This window comes from Rhipicephalus microplus, chromosome 5 (assembly GCF_043290135.1).
Source record: "Rhipicephalus microplus isolate Deutch F79 chromosome 5, USDA_Rmic, whole genome shotgun sequence".
Classification (NCBI taxonomy): Eukaryota; Metazoa; Arthropoda; class Arachnida; order Ixodida; family Ixodidae; genus Rhipicephalus; species Rhipicephalus microplus.
In genome coordinates, this window is record NC_134704.1 from 537,582 (window position 1) to 548,189 (window position 10,608).

A 10,608-nucleotide genomic window follows, 5' to 3' on the forward strand; every position below is an offset into this window, starting at 1 on the left:
TCTGAATGGTAAAGCCTAATAGTGAGATGCGAGTCTCAGCTATTTGAGCTTTCTTCGGGTTCAAAGTCAACCCGGTGGCACGCAACCTCCCAAGGACATCCTCCAAGTGGTGAAGGTGTTCCTCGAACGTTCGAGAGAAGATGACGATGTCGTCGAGGTACGCCATGGTGTGTGGCCATTTAGCGTCCCCTAAAACGCGGTCTATCAATCTCTGGAACGTAGCTGCAGCTCCAGAACAGCCAAACGGCATGCGGGTAAACTCGTACAAACCTCTGTGAGAGGTGAACGCAGTTTTCTCCGCGTCAGCCTGCTCCACCTGAACCTGTAGGCAACCGCTGCTAGCATCCAAGGTGCTGAAGTAGCAAGCACCGCCTAGAGCAGCCACGATCGAGTCAACGTTAGGCATAGGATAAGCATCCTTCCTCGGGACCTCGTTCAGCCCGCGGTAGTCCACACAGGGCCGGTGAGAGCCGTCTCTTCTGGGGACCATTAACACCGGTGAACCCCAAGGACTGTTTGAGCGTTGGACAACTCCGGTTTCAATCAACTCATCCAGTGCCTGGTCAATAGGCAATATGCGAAATTAACAGCGCCATCTAGTGAACGCAGCAGGTACCCTATCCGCCATTTTGATGCTGGCGAGGCTCGACCACTACGCACGGGCGACCCGCATGCGAGCGTACCACGGAACGTACGCGCTTCGACGCTTCGACTGTCGCAGTCAGATTTTTTTTGCTGGCGAAATGCCAGTACACTGCTGTGTACCGCTGTGCAAGCAGCGCGGAGTCACAGACAGCGATGGGAGCAAGGTATGTGGCATGAATTACGTTTTTGCAACGATCATTTAAACGCAAAACAGGGTATGGCGTGCAGAAGCTTTATGGGCACATTATAGGTTGCATGAATCTCCGCGGTGCACGGGCTGCACGAGAGCAATGCAGGACTAACCATTTTTCTGTGTTACTCAGACAGGCCGTGTTTTTATAGGTTTGTCAGCTTTGCGGCTAGGTGTTTTCACTACGTCGGCCCTCTCCACGACAGTGGTGCTCTTCGATTTACCGTCTCGGACTCGCCGAGAAGCTGTCCGGCATTCGAATTTCCCTATGGCTTCGGGGAATCCTCGGACTACCCGCGGCGAGTCCGAGATGGTAAATCGAAGAGCCCCGGTGATTCTCTGCAGTCGAGTGGAGAGTGCGCCGCTGCTGTTGGGGTAACTAGTGTGATAGAACCGAATTGTTAGGACGGGCTGTTTTGTGATGAGATTACACCATGTAGGTAGACGACGTATAAATGTTATTTTTGAAGGTGATTGCGCACAGAGACGTGTAGAGCTTCCGCTACTCCGAGTAACATGCCGTACACGCATCCTAGAAAGGCAACTCGGTTGCTTGTCCGCGTTCAGGCTCCGTTGTGTCCCCAAGTACGGTCACCGCGCAGCAATAAAACTGTCATTCGGAAGATGAGGGCTATGCCCACTTTCGAACAGAAAAGTATCTGCTCAGGCGCTTAACTTCAGTTCCCCCAACGTGCGCGGACGCAACTTTTCCATTCGGTCCTCTCTCACCGATATTCCTTTACCAACGAAATAAAATCGAAAAGATAGCGGGGCGCGCTGCCGTAGGTTTGGAAAATTGGCACCATGAGTATCGCCAGGGCTTGACTGAATGACGTTCTGCATGAGTTCAGAGCGCGGCAGTTCCATTTATTCGTGAGACGGGATTCATTCTCTGCATTTTAGTCTCTTCGGCTCAGTTGTGTTGCAGCTGTTTGGTTGTGTTGCAACTCACCTCACCTGAAAAATGTTTCATGTTGCATTATCAAACATACAGCTGTGGAGGCAGCCATAACTTAGTTCTACGGGATTCTGCCTTTTGGCTGCCTTAGACTCGCACATCATAGAAACCTTTGAAGCTACCTGGAGATAAAAAATAACTGATTTAAATTCCCCCCAGTGTCCACAAGTGACTAATGCCTCTTAAGGCTTGCTGTGAAGGGCCATATCTAGGAAAGGCTGCTAGAAAAGGGAAGTGTGCGCAGAAAAAACTGAGGGGGGTGGGTCACATTACAAGTGCATCATTAGTCCTGCAATGCACGTATTAGTGTGACCTCTATTCTTTGTGAGATGAATTTGTGATAGTGCCTGTGTTTGTAAACAACAATCAAACAGCTAAGAGAAACCTAGCTCATGACGTCGCACTGAATGTTTGTTTGCTTATATCTTGTAGGTATCCTTCCACCGCTTTCCGAAAGATGCAATGATATACAAGAAGTGGATTGTTGCGATCAAGAGGGATGAAGGCCCGGAATTTCAAGTCGGCAAGTCAACGAAGGTCTGCTCGAAGCATTTTAGGTCATCGGACTTTATACCTAGCGTTGCGAGTGGCCGCAGCCTCCTTCGGGACTCGGCAGTTCCGTCAGTTTTTGCTTTTTCCAAGGAAAAGAAAGAACGGAAGCCCCCAAAGCCACGTGCTTCACCACAAGTAAGAAGCCAAAACCCGGTTCTAGGCCCAGGAGTGCTAGGGGATGAGCTTATGCATAGCCCAGATGAAGTGAAGGCAGCACCGGTAGGTCTAGAGGAACCCACTAGGCTCAACAGCTCACTTGAAGGTGAAAATGCACGTTTGGCCGAAACGATAAAACAGAAAAACAACGAAATCGCGCGGCTCCGAGACGAGCTTTGCCAAATCAAGGAGCAGCTTGTTGCTGCAAAAGGAATCATCGGGCAACTGGGCTTCGAAAAGGCGTCCTTGACTTGCCAACTTGCTGCTGAAAGAGAACGAACGGCTCCCTTCACAGTGGAACGGTTCAAGGACTGCGACGAAGACATGCTATTTTACACTGGGCTGCCAAGCTACAACCATTTCAAGAAACTTCTGGTCTACTTGAACCCCGGTGATGATGGGTGCAACGTTCTACGTTCAGAACGTACAGAAAGCAGTGAACCCAGATCATCGCGAGGGCGGAAGAGAAAACTAAGCACGGAAAATGAGCTGTTTTTGGTGCTAGTCCGACTGCGCCTCGGCCTGTTTGAAGATGATTTGGCTCACAGGTTCTGCATTGCCCAGTCAACTGTGTCCCGAATATGCACATCGTGGATTAACTTCCTGTATGCCAAACTAGGCCTGTTACCTCTGTGGGCTCCTAGAAGAGTTGTAGATGCTACAATGCCACCCGAGTTTAAGGAAAAGTATTCATCGACTCGAGTAATCCTGGACGCCACGGAAATACAGTGCGAGGTGCCATCATCCTTGTGCCTACAGTCTACAACGTACTCCCCATACAAGTCGAGCAACACATTCAAGGGACTCATCGGCGTCCTGCCTAATGGCCTTGTCGCCTTTGTGTCAGAGCTTTTCACAGGATCCAGCTCAGACAGAGAGTGTGTGATTAGGAGTGGTTTTTTAGACTTGAAGTTTGACGACGAAGATGCTGTTATGGCAGATAAGGGCTTTCGCATCGAAGATCTCTTGGAAAAGAATGGAGTGAAATTGAACCTGCCGCCGTTCCTGAAGGGTGGCACATTCTCACCTGAGGAAGTGAAATCTACAAAGGAGGTTGCTGCTTTGCGGATACACGTGGAGCGGCGGATACAGCGGATAAAGGCATTCCACATTTTTGATAGACCCATACCGTTAACCTTGGCTTCACTGATTAACCAAATTTGGACTGTGACGGCAATCCTGAACAACTTCCAGTCTTCTCTCATGCAACAGTCAAGTGGCAAACCGCAACAAGAGCCTTAGATGTGGCAAGCTAAAAAATTACGCCCTTTCCCCTGAGGGGATTCCTGCGAAGGATGCGGAGCGTAACGGGGCTCCATCTGAACAGCACTTTGCGACTTATCACAAAGTATATATTTTTGCAATGCACCAATGAAGTGCAAGAGTTTTTTTTTTCAGCGCACGCACTTGCTTTCACGAGACGAGCCCGCTTCCACTTTAAAAGCTCTGAAGCGACAGTGTTGCTGGTGTCCTCCTGGGCCGGCACGAGCCCCGACCATGAGGTGGCTCCTGGAGCGACAGTGTTGCCGGCGTCTTCCTGGGCGCATGCGCAGATGGCGTGCGGACGACGGACTATGGAGGGACAGAGCCCAAGCCTAAGATGCATTCGCAGTTACGCTCCGCATCTAAAAGAACACACAGCACTTGGCACGTTTTAATGCACCGACGACTGATGATTGACTGGTTGTGAGGTGTAACGTGCCGACGCTACACAGGCGATGAAGCGCGCCGTAGTGGAGGGCTCCGGGGTAATTCTGATCACCTGGGGGTCTTTAACGTGCACTGAAATCTCAAACACGCAGGCAATTTCACTTTCCGCCTCAGTCCGAAAAGCGGCTGCTCCGGCCAGGAAACGAGCCCACAAATGGAGGATGACTGCAGGATCAAAAGGGAGATGACAGCACGGACCGTGAAACTGGTAATCTGCAGCTGTGTGACTTGAGCACTCAGGGGCGCCACGTGTGCGAACAAAAAGCCTTGAGCAAGAAGGCAATGTTGTGCGCTGTTAAGTTGTTGCTCACTGTGTGATTCGTTCAAAGACGTAACCACCAAGCTTGTACTCACCGTGTAAATACTTGTGCAATTTTTTTTCCTGGTCATCTCCGGACACCATTCACGCTACCAAAAGGCTCCCGAACCTGGATTCACAGCAGTACTTTGTCAAGCTCTATTATTATTTCTTCGCTCATTTGTAATCCTTCCTTATTGTTCATATACTGTGTTGTGTTTGTTAACCTACCTCAAGTTGACTCTCATTGTAACAAATCTTGCAAAGATTGACTATAAACTGGTTTTGTTTTGTCCATGTGCAGCTCAATGGCAGAAGATGTGGTTGTGTCCAGTCATGACATGCTTTTGGTTACCACAGACTAAATTTTAAGTAATCTAGTCCAAAAAAATGCTCACAAAGGGATTGAGTGGTGCTAGCATGTACATTATAACTTATTTGGATGAGATAAGAATTTAATTCGCAGCATTGCAATGTGGCCCACAATCATAGCTTTTCTCCCCCCCCCCCCTTTAGGCATGTTTCGTTGCCTTTTTTGCTTTTTTTTGAGGCCGTAGCACTTCTGTGTATCGCTGTGTATCACATGTTAAAACATGTGGATCTGTCCACCTTGAATGGCTTGAAAGGCGCACTCGCTGCGTGCGGAGTATTTCTCTATTTTAAAAAGAAAGTGCAGGAACACAAAAGTACATGTCCCTTGTGACTCTGTAGCATGTGGTTAAGAAAACTGCTACGTTGTGTTTGCGTCTCTTCTTGCAATATCACTCGAACTGATGCGTGACAAAGCATCACTATGCCTGAAAATGGTGTTTTTCTGAACTTTCATCGGCGAGATTTTAAATTATTCAAGATTAAATCGAGCGAGTGTGAGCTCACGTACAATATCTATATTCTCTTAGACGTATCCAAAACTTTTAAGGGCTCACTAAGTTCTGTATGAATACAAGCAACTGCATGCTGCAAGTATGTACTAAGATTCATTAAACACTGCTTAAAAAACCTTGGATGGGAGTCTAATAATAATAGGTATGGCATGCAATCTTTTATCTTTACCCAAAATATGATGCATGAGATTTTTCATTTCCTTATTGTGGTCTCCACAACTTGTGCTGTGGCAATGTGAAGTCTAGGGAAAAAAGTGAATCTGAAAAAATTCTTGCACGAAATCAGCCTGTGTATGTTTGGTTCACAATAAAGCAGCCAATGTTTTTATTTCCACATGTCCGCAAAAGGAAAATTTTTTGTCTCAAGGTATTATGTTGTGTTGCCTTCTCTGCGTTGAGATTTTGGTGCACGTTAAGATGCCCAGGCAGCCAAGACAATTTGCAACCATCCATTACAGGGCACAGTATTGCCCAGATGCACAAATGGCAAGTAAAGCTCGGAGCGTTATTCTTTTAGTATTGAAAAATCCTCTGGCACGAAGGTAGCACCGAGTTACCTCTTGGCTAGGGTGTGCAGGTATTGTGCACGCCTCATAGGTTAAGTGTAGCTTTGGCGCACTAATCAGCCGAAATCTGGAAGCTTCACAGATTACCGCCTGGCAAGATGGGGCAGCATTTGCTCAAAGAAGAAGGCATCAAGCTTTTTGCGCATATCCTCCCACTCGTTCCTGTCGAACCAAATGCGCTCAATGCCAATCCACTTTTCCGAACACACGACAAAATCGCCCCACAAGCAGCCAGTGAGGGCCATCTGCCCAAGCACCTGAGCATAATACTCATGGTCTCTGTCCAGCTGCGGTTCACCATTTTCCCCGAACACCAAGGAAAACTTTCTTTTCTTCGCTTCCTCTGGCTCAGAGTTTTTCAGAGAATGGGGGAACTTGACCTCCAACACACCATATGAAAGTTCTTCCGGGTCGTACACGAGTCCGTCTGGTGTTGCACCCAACCAAGGGCACACAGGGTCTACCACAAGGCCGCAATGCTGCACTGACACATTGTGCCCGTAGCTGTTCATGACAGCTATATACCTATCTTTGGCCATGTTCTCATTCCTTATGCCATATTGCACCGGACGGACGTGCGTGAAGTCCTTCGGCTCAATGAGGTTACGGAGGCCCTTCTCCGTTCATGCCTGCCGCCTGACGACGTGGCCGAAAGTTGACGCTGTCAGTCGATTGGCCCGTGCCTGTCGCCAGCGTTCACTGAGCCGCTGCTGCCTTGAGTTCAGCTCGAGGTCCCGAGCTTCTTCTTGTGACAGCTGGATCTCCTGCACAATGTGGAAGTAAATATAGCATGAGAAAGCGCTAGAAACTTTTAACGGCTCAGAGCTTGCATACACTGTACTTTGACTACTAACAAGACCCAATCAGCTTTCCTGCATCCTAGCTGGTATGCCAATGTTTGTTTTCGGTACCGTGCTGCACTAAGATTAATAGCCAGTCATCAAAAGACAGATTTAGGAGCCACTTTTAGGAGAGTCAATGGCATGAATGGCAGAACAGCAGCAGCAATGAAATTGTGCTTTTTAATAAGAACAGGCAAGAGAGGAGCACAGTTCCCGGTTTTTTAAGCAAAGCTTGGATAGCTAGGGTTCCATATATTTTTTGCATTTGGATATAGAAGCTCATGAGGCTGCAAATGTTTTCAAAGCGCAATACAATAAAAAGAAGTCCACACGTGTGTCCCCTCATGTTTAAAATGGCATATGCAGTGGATGGTGACCGCGCACATAAAAAAAAAACAACGGGGTGTTTGTCGTCCTCGCAAAAGTAGCTAGAGATTTGGGCTTGAGAGTGGCACACACCCCAACCGAGGCATCGGTGTTTGCACCACAGAATGAATGCGCACCTGAGTCGGGCTCCACCACCTGCCGCCGCAGCGTTAGCGCCCGGTCATCCCTATTCTAAAACTCTATTGTTATAATGCAGGTTTGACAAAACCAGAGGACATGCAATCGACAGTGGCCCCAAGTTCGATTAAGTGTAAGTCTTGGTTTACATTACACTGATGCATTGAAATGAATCAAAATACGGATATTGGGTGGTAAAGCTAGCAAATAGCAAATGTTAGCCTGTAGAAACACATATGAGTGAGACTGTTTAATAACCACACAGCTTAACATCCTTCAAAGCGTAGAACATAAAGCAATGATCTGCACTGATAAAATAAAGCACAGCATTAGTGCTGGGTTTGCCTGTAGTTTAAAATTGCTTAACCACTATCATCACTGGGGCCATTGTCTTGGCATTTGTAACATTTGGTGGAAGCAAATAGGGCATTCATAATTTTCTCGCTTTCTCTTTTTACAGAGGACTGCATAAGAATATTTCTAGGCTGCATGTGCTCTACATCTAGGTCCACCTAATCAGTTAAAAGCATGAATGGTACACACTCCACCAGTGCAGAGAGAAGTATCTTTTCTATACTTCACTTACAGTCAACACCCTCCATTCTTCAGCCGTGAATCTGCCGGGCAAGGGTGGCTGTGAGGCTCCGTCACTAAACAAAGTCAAAGCTGGCACTGGTGTCACGGTGGCTGCCCCTTGCGAAATGCTGGGTGACATCCACGTAGTGAAGCCTGCAGGGAGTTTTGCCTGCTGGTACGACAGTGCAGACCCCGCAGGCGCAGGCCCAAGCTTTGTGTCCACTGACGGCCCCCCAGCAGCAAGGAGAATGGCAGCAAAGTCGAAGGTCCCGAGGCTCTGGAGGTCCTCTCCCAGGCTATGGATCGCTTCAAGGTGTTGCTGCTCCTTTTACTCCTCAGCCCGCGCATCAAAAAGTCGCACGGGCATTGGCATGCCCATGCCACCCTCACGTGGACTCCGCCAGTCCACGTTCTGCACGGCCATAGGCCTGATGCCTTGTCGTCGGGGGCGCCTCCATTGCTGCGGCAACTCGGTGCATGAAAGCTCTGGTGGTGCCTCTTTGAAGCCCTTCTGCTTCAGTAGAACAAGGAGGCGCAGAGCCGCAAGAATGTGGCTGCAGGCACCACCAGACCCAGCGGGGCACTCACAAGTAGAATCTGCCACTGCTCCACTGTCGCTTTTCAAAGCCAAGCTGACTTTGTACGGCCGCCCACTCTTCTTCTGGCTTCGGTAGCACGTGGCACGTGCATAGACAATCCCGAGACTGTAAGAGCAACAACAACAACAAAAAAAAGAACTTTGTAAGCTGCACACAGTCAAGTTTGTCATCTTTTTACCGAGTGCCATATCACAAGTACGAATAAAGCTGTCGTGGCACTTGCCATGACAGCTTTATGCAAAGCAACTAGGTTATGCAACCTACTCTCCACAAAGTAATGACTATGTCATTCGGGAAAACCCCTGCGCAGCTGACGTTACAGTGCAATAATACAAAACCTGCGTGAAGTGCTTCGATGTGAACAACCTCTAGTGGAACATAAAAAAACACTGCTTTTTATTGACGAGTTGGAAAACCACATGCCAATGCTGCTGAAAAATCTCCAAACCAACATGCACCGAATGAATCAGGTTTTTAAGGAGTCCCACTGTTAACTTACGTTGACACTTGCGGTGGATCAGTTCCGTTCTTTCTAGCTGTCCTTGTAGACCCGTTTAGTCTAAATGTTTAGTGAACAAATTAGCGTACGTCGTGTTTTATACAAAGCAGCATTCGCACTCCTAAAGGCAGCACATTAATATTAGACCAGTAATGCATACGTGCGGACGCGAAATTTGTTTGCGCAAAAAACTGTTTTCATAGTACGAGCGATGTCCTTCAAGGCATGAACACTGCACCACCGGAACAGCTGCGAAGTTCCTGCGCGACCACGCCTGCTGATCGGACGTGCAAAAAATAAACGCCAAACCATAGCCTCCTCTTGCCAAGCCATAATGACAAGTTATCCAAGCACGTGAGCACGCGTAGTGAAAGAAACACGCAGTGACATGACCGACCTCGCCGAGAACGCCCGCACGACGTTAACATCGGCGGCACTATTTGTACGTTGCTCCAAAAGGAAAAGCACTGCATGCTTTCAGAAGGTTACACAAAACGTCGCTTACCTACCTTGTGTCACAGGCGTTGGTCACAACCGACGACGGCAAGGTGTACGCTTCCACGGCGAAGGCATAAGATTTTGTTTGCTGCTTGGATGACGTCGGCGCCTGGCTTATTAGGTCCGCTACAGTGTCGTTCGATATATGCGGCAAGTTTTCTAAACAGTTTGTCCACATCACATGTTCGGGCAGTGGGAAACGTCTTGCTGTGGCCATCGCAGTAGCTCAGCGTAGTCAAGCGGGTGTTCAGAAGTCGTACGGCCGTACTAGCGAACGCGTTTCCGTCGACCGCCCGCCCACATTAAAATGGCGGCGGGGTCGAAGTGCACAGTGTTGCCAGAGCACAAAGCGATTTCGCTTATGGTCTCCTTTTCCACACTCCTTTTTGCCACACTGACGGGGCGAGGATTGAATTTCCACGGTTGTGCGTCACCTGTGTCAATCCGGTGCCTCACCAGAGAGGTGCAACCCGGCAACCCGGGCGTATCGCTGAAACGTGTCAACAGCGACGACAGGCGTGCTTTCTCGCGTTTCAACAAGCTGTCCGGCAAAGGCGGCAGCGAGCCATTCAAGTTGCTGCTTAGCGGGGGGGGGGGGGGTCACCGGCATAGCCGAGACTTCGTTCACTGCGGCGGCATTATACTCGAGGGAAATCTGTACGCACGGACCGTTTTCCACCGCGCAGGCCAAAGTACCAGTCTTGTCGTCGGAGGGGGCAACGCTTGGTCTCCTTTCCTCCTTCCTCCTCGTGGCGTCCGGTGACTTACTCGCAGCCGAGACCACGGGAGGTGCAGCGAGAGGCCGTGGGGTGCCGGAAGGGCCGTCCCTGTAGCCTCCGCTTGCGACGTCAATCACGATACCTGTGCGCGCGAGAAAGTCGCGACCGAGAATCACAGGCACGGAAAGACCAGGGAGATGCACAAAGCGCTGTCGGCGTGCGCGATTCTCCCAACGCACAACTAACCGCGCAGCACCGCACGAGGTGGCGGTACCGCTGGTGAGGTGGAAGGCAGTGTCGCAAGCTCGAATGCGGACAGAGCGGTCGCGCAAATGAGCCCTAACCTCTTCGCCGAACAGCGAGATCGAAGCCCCGCTATCCAGCAACGCCGGAAACTCGACCAGCGATCGTA

General features: G+C 49.4%; 1 protein-coding gene and 1 pseudogene across 1 annotated transcript; one reads left to right on the forward strand and one right to left on the reverse strand.

Moving 5' to 3' along the window:
• Window positions 1-906: 906 nt before the first annotated feature.
• On the forward strand, window positions 907-4,804 carry LOC142817636 (uncharacterized). The gene has a single exon (XM_075894696.1). The coding sequence runs from the start codon at window positions 2,256-2,258 to the stop codon at window positions 3,741-3,743; it is 1,488 nt and encodes a 495-aa protein (XP_075750811.1). The 5' UTR covers window positions 907-2,255; the 3' UTR covers window positions 3,744-4,804.
• An 885-nt stretch (window positions 4,805-5,689) lies between these two features.
• Window positions 5,690-10,066, reverse strand: LOC142817635 (uncharacterized; annotated as a pseudogene).
• Window positions 10,067-10,608: the final 542 nt, after the last annotated feature.